The sequence below is a fragment of the Primulina eburnea genome, chromosome 9 (assembly GCF_022965805.1).
Source record: "Primulina eburnea isolate SZY01 chromosome 9, ASM2296580v1, whole genome shotgun sequence".
NCBI lineage: Eukaryota > Viridiplantae > Streptophyta > Magnoliopsida > Lamiales > Gesneriaceae > Primulina > Primulina eburnea.
Window position 1 is genome coordinate 18,335,129 of NC_133109.1, and position 8,230 is coordinate 18,343,358.

General features: G+C 36.4%; 1 protein-coding gene across 1 annotated transcript; it reads right to left on the reverse strand.

The window, feature by feature from the left end:
* Window positions 1-2,959: 2,959 nt before the first annotated feature.
* LOC140841320 (zinc finger CCCH domain-containing protein 14-like) lies at window positions 2,960-6,707 on the reverse strand. Its single transcript, XM_073208626.1, has 3 exons — window positions 6,411-6,707; window positions 5,494-5,554; window positions 2,960-3,897 (listed from the first exon to the last, which is right to left on the reverse strand). Exons 1-3 carry the CDS (start codon window positions 6,490-6,492, stop codon window positions 3,159-3,161), a joined length of 882 nt encoding a protein of 293 aa, XP_073064727.1. The 5' UTR covers window positions 6,493-6,707; the 3' UTR covers window positions 2,960-3,158.
* Window positions 6,708-8,230: the final 1,523 nt, after the last annotated feature.

An 8,230-nucleotide genomic window follows, 5' to 3' on the forward strand; every position in this document is an offset into this window, starting at 1 on the left:
CGGACGCTGCTCACGCGGAGGAGGAAAATTTCTTGCTCGGGCACTCAACCCGTATGCAGCCAAATTCTCATCTGCTCGGGCACTCAACCTCGTCGATCACCCTGTCCAAAGGATCCTCAGCCCGGGCACTCAACCCGTATGCAACCAAATTCTCATCTAATATAAGAACAGAGGAGGAAAATTTCTTGCCCTCCACCAAATCTTGGCTTCGGGTATAGAAGTCCTCGGATTTATAAGCTCGGGGATGGGCAGGTTGCTGAGGAAAGGAAGAAAGAAACCCGGTCAAACAGGGAAGAGGACCCGGGAGTTGAATATAGAAAAAGCGTCCTTTCCACCCCTTCTAAGAAGAAGGAATGTCATCAAGGAACCGAGAATTGAAACAGCAGTCAAGGATAAAGTATTATCTCCAAGCCTGCAGGAAAAGTAATAATGGAATATCAAGGGGGAGATGGCTAAATTATTCATTTGGAAGAGGACATAGGTTGCGGCCATTATCCTAAAGTAGTTGGGATGAATTTGGTTAAGGGACACGCCATAAAACTTGGCAACTTGGATATAGAAGAGAGGGACAGGGAATCGAAGACCATTTCTAATTTGGTCTCGAAATAAGGTAGTATAGCCCGGGGGAGGGTTGTTCGCCCTGCCAGAAGCCCCGGGGATTATAAAGGAGTCTGAAGAAGGAATAGACCCCAGAACTCGAAGTTCCTCGTCCGCCCTCGAGTGCAAAGTGCTGTCATTGAGGAGAACCAAGGAGCTCCCGGGGCCTCAGAAGAAGGGCGGTCAGAAGCCCGGGCTTTACCCTTACCCTTGTCTTGTTTGGGGACTCGGGAGGTGCCCGAAGAAGAAGGTTTTGAAGAAGAGGGTTTGGTTTGGTGGGTTGTGGGTTTTTTAGAAGATTGAGCAACACGACGAGGAGGAGAAGAAGGAGAAGAATCGGAGTGCATCGCGGCGGACTCATCACTGGGAGAGCCTCGCGCATTGGCTCCAGAGGTGGAAGAAGTAAAATTAGACATGGTTAAGAAAACTTGTGATTTGAAAAGAGAAGGGGGAATTTGCAGCGGTAAAACTTCGTCAGAGGAGGAGGAGCTTGTGCGGAAGAGCTTCGAAGAAAATTTGCAAGGGCTTCGCCGAGAGTTTGAATTTGAGAGTTTTTTTTTAAAAAATAGGTCGTCTAATATATATAGGCGGTGGGAATAGATCTCGACCGTTTATCTAAGCACACGTGGACGATCAGGATGCGCCTCGGAAATTGTAACGGGTATATGAAAGGACGTGCACATGTATCGATGTGTCAGACTTATCTGATTCTCGGAATATGAAACGTTTTCTGACCGTTGGAGTGAAAGGGCACGCGCCATTATGACACCACATTAATTTTCCGATAATATTAAACGACATAAATACCTAAAGCCCGGGAGATATGTGGCCCCGACATCTCATTCACAGCCCAGGTTGTATCAGACCCCGGTATCCCGTTTCATCTAGGGGATATTTGAAGCCCCGATGCTCTTACGCATTCCGAATTCTGTTTCAACAAAAGAACAAGTACGACTAATCGGGACAGCGAGTCAAGGCTCTAGCCCGACTATTTTAGGGATGGGTGGTGATACCCCTATAAGGGCCCGGATCATCCTTGACCCGGGATATCAATTGGAAAGCCTAGATTAGAAGCCAGCTTCCCGGACACTTCTCCTCTTCCCGCCGACTACCCGGGTCACCTCGAGAATTGAACCACACTCGAGTATGATTGATACAGGCAGTCTAATCTGTCAGAAGAACTTGGACTTGAAGTGCCCCAGAAGTTATCAGAAAATAGGGTATGGGCAGCCGAGTTGCCATACTTAGTAGCTGGCACTGGAATCGAGGTACCTACCCCATTTCTTACTATAAATAGCATGTATTAATGTCATTTACAGATTCTGAAATCTTTTTACTCTCAAGCATTATACACATTTTCTCTCAAATATTACTTGTGTTCATCTTCAACCTGCTGACTTTAGCATCGGAGTGACCACGTCGGACACCTTTCCAGCGCTCATTCACGAGTTCTTTTCATTGTTTGCAGGTGTTATCCAAGCCATTACCGCTACTCAAATTCTCAAACACTATAAATTATTGATTTGATTCGTTGGAGCTCCTTACCCGCCTCATCTATTTCAGCGAGATCACATCATAAATCATAACGATGCAGAGCATATCAGTTTTGTGTTTATATATATATATATATATATATATATATATATATATATATATATATATATATATATATATAATCTGTTATATTAAGCAATATACTATCTTACTAAGGGAATTGGTATGACTTTGTGACATCAAACTAAATTTAAATATATAACTCTTATTGTTTCATTTTCTTGATTAAATTTTCCTGAAACAACTTTTGTTTTAAATCTTTCAATTATAGTATTAAGGAGATAAGATAAATAATTATTTTTAAAATTATTTACATAATTTATTAACTTTAAAATTAATTTAAATCTATTTATATATATAAATAAATTGTAAATTGCACACACTAAGTTTGCAAATGTAAAGAAATTTTAAAATATCATGATAAATATTAAATTAAAGAAATTTTAAAATATCATGATAAATATTAAATTAATTTATAATTTTAAAAAGTTTAATGGATAATTGTTTTCCATTAACTAAGAAAGAAGGCAAATAAAGAAGGCAAATAATTAATATTACTTATAATAATTTGTAGAATAAAACAAAAACGATATTCTTCCAAACAACTATTACAATATCAGTATATTCACATCAATTTATCTTCATTTCCACAGTGGTATTGTTAGATAATTCATCTTACATTCGGTATACAGTTTGTAACTTTCATAATTAGCTATTTGGAATGCCTCACATGAAATATTTTCCTTTTTTATATTTTACCTTTCTTTTTATTTTTCTGAATAGCTACAGTTGCTAGCACAATTTCTCTCTGTCGCACGAAAATTAAGCATATTTCCCAAAAGATGGGAAACGATTCCATCTTCTGCAAATTCCAAGAATGTAATTTCACTGCAATTCCTACATGAAGACATTCTTATAAAACCTAAATAGCTCTACAACAAAGTCATGAATCAAGTACCTGCAAACAAGTAAAATCCATTAACCATAGCAAGATCATCAACTTAAATTCACTCAAATCTGCGTAATTCTTCTTCTCCATGAGCAAAGTGGCACTTTTCACCAAAAGTGCAGGATCCTTTGGCGAATTTGTCACAAAGCTTTGTTTTAAAGTTGCTAGCAGAAGCAGCACCAGTCGTTCCCCGATTCTTCGTGGGTCGCCCCAAGCCTGAACTCACGTTTACTATTAGCTCACGTACCATTTGACTTGCATGTTTGATCTGATCAAATGAGCCCTCAAGCTCAATATTCTTTGAGTTGGGATCTGATTCATGATCTCGTATCACCAGCTTAGCTCCGGTCACACGAGAGATTTGCTTAGAGTTCATACCACCCCTTCCAATGACAGCTCCTACAAGAGAGGCGTCAATACTGATCTTAGCAGTGGCCGAGGCTCCAAAAAGGTCTGGTTCATTTTGCTCAAAATGACCACTACTGTATCTTCCTGGCATTTGTCCCATAGCATGTACGTCTTCATGTGATGAACGTGCAGGCCTGCCCAGCTCCCACTCACCATGTGCATAATGGCACTTTTCTCCGAATTTGCACCCTTCTGCTGTGTTGAACTTAGTACATAAACGAGTTTTCAAAGCTGGAGGAGATAATTTATCCAGGAAAGATGGCAGCACTGCTGGATTTCGGGCAATGGGTAGAGCTGGGTTGTTGCCGAGTATTTGAGTTACAACCTTGATGCCACCAGGGACATAATGCAAGAAGTGGCATCCATCCCCAAACGAGCACCCAGAAGTACTGCATACAAAATCAAATAAGATCAATAATGGGAATGGAACACGAATTAAATACGCATAAAGTACTAGGTCACTAAAAACAAAGAGTAAATCTCAGCTTGATTTTTTTTTCCTTTTGAAACATTTGGCTTGATTTTAAACAACAGAGCAAGTACGATTCATTTATTTCCAGCTCAGGGAAGACTAAGAAATATCCCCACTTCGAAAATCATCACTTCATCTAAAAAATATCATTTGACTTAAAAGCCATAAGAAACTTTTGATCTTTGCTGATTAAATGAACAATGCCATACACTAAATTGTGCAGTATGGAATGATATTTTTCCAAGGCATGAATAGTCAATTTTGGAAAAAAAATTTCAGCCACAGTAGATCTAAAAGATGTGAAACATCCTTGCAAACTATTTCAGCGATTGAAGGAAATATAGAAACTTCAGAGAAGCAATGACATTAAGAAAAACACAAGGCTGGTCACCATCAAATGTAAACTAACAAATGCATATTTTTTATATTTTCTAAAATACTTTTTCTTGAATATCATTCAGAAAGATTTCAGATTGATCATTCGACCAATTAGTAAGCCAAGTTTTGGATAAAAAATTCTAACCGAAGCTCTAGAAGCCAAAAATATTTAACTCACATTAAGAGTTTGAGACACAATGTTAGGCAGCAAGAAAACCCAGAATACATGTTTTGGTTTGGACTTTGGACCACTTTAGAGGTGCTAAAGTAATTCATTTACTGAAAATAATGCTTGTGGAAAGATATGTTTACAAGTTTGGTAAATGGAAAGCTGCTAAAAACAAAGACAAAATATACGTCAAAGTTAAACCCCCTAGATTTTTCTTCACAGTAATATGAAATTCATCAAAGTTTACATTCATTATAGTCTCACATCAACAACCACTAACTCGTGCAATTAAAAACGATGAACTTTATGACTTGAAGACATCCAATACAGCACATAAATAAATTTACCTTAATTCAGTGAAGCACAGAGGTAACTAACACTAGAAACAGTCGGCAAAGTATTAACATCAGACAGATGAAGAACCCAACATCTGGTGTTTTTAGCATTATTTGCGCGAATGCACCCAAAAGGAATATCCTTAACATGATTATAATCCTTGATATGAAGTAAACATTTCAGTCTACAAAAGGTCAAACTCAATCCCCTAATAGATCAAGTTTGTAAACAATATTCATTAACTTGGACATTATTTACAGAGATTGAATGGATTGTAAAATATGAATGACAAGGCCACCAAAAACCGGTCAATAAAAATTATACCACGTCCCCCTGAATTAAGCATTATTGAGCATCTGAAAAGCTCAACCATACTTTTGTTAACGAACAGTTCCCACTTAATAAAAGTTACGGAACTCCGAGCAAGTTGTTCATTCAATAGAACCGCCATTTCCATTCAATGACAAATTATTGATTATATAACCTGTGAAACAACTTTAAATCCCCAATTCATTAGTCCAGATCATGCTATATTTAAATATCGGAAAAGAAAATTTGGTTAATCGTAACAATCACCAATATATGAAAACACAATTACAACATTAATTTTAAATTGGTTATGATTAGAACCTGAAAAACTTTGTGCATGGCTTCAATTTCCCTCCTATACCAGTTGTAAAGGACTCCATTTCTGTTGCAAACAATTAATAGTCTTCCTTAGCTAAAGTTTCCTTATCATGACCTCAGAATTCATAAAATATCTTAGAGCCATATGATCATAATCAATAAAATAAGTTTATCACAGTTCAAGAAAGAACAACTTTCTGACTGACACCCTAAAGTAATCCACGGGACAAAAACAAAAAGAGGTTTACGGGAATTCTTTAGGTGCATGCCCAATTGATAAAAAGATCAAGCAAGACTACAGAAATCATCGTCTCAACATGTGAAGTCCATATCTTGGCGCTCCTCGAAGGCTTGAATCAAGGACTTCTTACATGTTATGGTTCTCATATGTCTAATTTTAAAGTTTAAGATGTCTTTAGACACCTCATTTAATGTAGTGAGCACATTTGTCATATGCTATCGGGCATTTGTATAAGCCTGCACCTGCCCTTCAATCGTTATTATGGTTTACAATGCATCTATCCGAGCATCTTCAGGTTTTCAAACATCTAAATTCTAAACTCACTTTCAACTTATGCAAAATTTTACTCCCTAGGAGAACAATGAATGACCTCGCACAAGAATCCGAGCACCGTACGTTCAAAGCCACCCTCCCCCTCACAATAATTGAAGATAAAGAAAAAATAAACCAGAACAGAATGTTACAACAAAAATAAGAAATATATCAAACCAATTCCTGGAAAAAAAGAGGAAACAAAGAAAGCGAACTGCATTCATACCCTAAGACCACAAATGAAGAATAACCATGGACCGCTTCAAGAAAGTTCTAGCGAGAATATATGCACACATTTGCCAAAAGGAAACACGTAAACCTAGAGTCAGCAAAAAGAAGGGACATAAAACAAAAACACGAAAAATACCTCGCTTCGATTTCTTGAAATCACCATTTCCATTGAGCCCGGCTTCCACTTCGCCTCTCCTTTTCACACCACCGGTTTCCATTGCAAAAATTCTCTTCTTTCGACCAAAAAATCTCTTAGAAATTCCCGACAGCGAAGATTAGGAGCAAAGTCGAAAAGTGAAACTGCAGGAAGAAAATAGCAAACACGCAGCAAAAATTGTACACCGAAAAATGGCGAGAACCAAGATAAACCCTAGAGGGAGTTGACGAATTTCTTTGAAATAATAGAGGGAACCAGCGGATATAAAATAAGACAACTTGCAACTTTTATGTTATGAAATAAACATAAGGTTTTAGTGAGTTCCGTTTCATGGATCATAATCGGTGAGATGGTCAACAATGCTCATATTCACAATAAAAAGTAATACTTTTAGCATAAAAAGTAATATTTTTTTATGAGTGACCCAAATAAGAGATCCGTCTCACAAATAATACTCTTGAAACCGTCTCACATAAGTTTTTGCTTAAGGTGTTTTGGAGAGATATATAAAAGTAAATTGTAAATTAACATCTAATCCTACACAAAAACTCCAATTATATTGTTTCACATGTCGGTAGATTTCATATTCAATACATTAAAAAATATTATTTTTTATACTAAAAATATAATCATTTACAAATCTAAATTCATTATATCAGACGACGTCTTTTAGAACAATGTATGTGATATGAGACCTCTAAACGTTGAGGATCATTTATTGCCCCTGATTTTTGGATACGTCCTGGAAGATGCCTAGTTTAATATATGTAATTCTTTTATCTTTTTTAAAAAGGATTGTTTGATATCTTTTTCAGTCAATTTGTATCGGATAAAATTGATAATGTGTCATTGATTTTAAGTTTAAAATCGATATAAATGAATTATTTGAAAAATATGGAGTTCCCTACCGTTTTTTAGAACACCGATAAAAGGAGATCTACTCACCCTAAATGTTTATGAATCTAATAATTATAATATAATAAACTTTCCATTTATCAGACTATTATTATTAAAGAAAGTTAAGGTATCAAATTGAAGTATGAAAATAAAAGGGGAAATTGATTATAAATCCCTAAAACCAAACTTAACTTGCCCCTAACTTCCTAGCCATTAAAAACTCTCTTTTAGCTCCCTAAACTTATCAAATTGACAAAACTACCCTTATTCTTTATTTTCTTCTAGTTGATCCTCCGCGCTTCTAAAATGGTATCAGAGCGAATGGTTAATTTATTTCAAACACAAATTTTATTATTACTAGTAACTAATTGTATGAGAAGGAAAATTTTGAAAAAATTATGAATCCGAACTACGGTTCGAGAAAAATAATTTACAAGGAATATTCCAATATTTTGGAATACAAACAAGTGCATCTAACTATTGTTAGATCTCAGAGGCCAGAAGGAAGCATCAATACCCTCAGGTAAAATCTCAGATAAACTTATGATTCAAACAAATAAGTTTCTGGAGATAGTTCTAGATTCCTCTAAGCTCTCTTCAAATCTTAGAGAGATCCAGAAAACGGTACAAAGTTATGGCACTCTGCTATATTATGTACCTCAACGAGTTGAGAAAATCATTGAAACCCAGGAAGAAATTCTTGGAGTATTAAAGGATATTCAAACAAGAATTCAGAAACAGGAACAACAACCCAGTTCCAGTAGACGAACTTCATGAGGTTGGTTACCACCATCCTTTGGTATTGAACCTTTGTTACATCAACAAGGGAAGGCCAGAGTGGTTTTAAAACCTTAACTGAAGAAGAAAAGATGATCAATCTAATCAAGTCTGTCTCAGAAAAG

What these genes read in the sequence shown, in the direction of transcription:
- LOC140841320 (XM_073208626.1), bottom strand. Translation starts at nt 6,492, where the DNA reads ATGGAAACCGGTGGTGTGAAAAGGAGAGGCGAAGTGGAAGCCGGGCTC. An exon ending in TTTCAAGAAATCGAAGCGAG is followed by an intron (nt 5,555 to 6,410) that starts GTATTTTTCGTG and finishes TGTTTGCAACAG; the next exon opens with AAATGGAGTCCTTTACAACT. An exon ending in CCATGCACAAAGTTTTTCAG is followed by an intron (nt 3,898 to 5,493) that starts GTTCTAATCATA and finishes TTTTGTATGCAG; the next exon opens with TACTTCTGGGTGCTCGTTTG.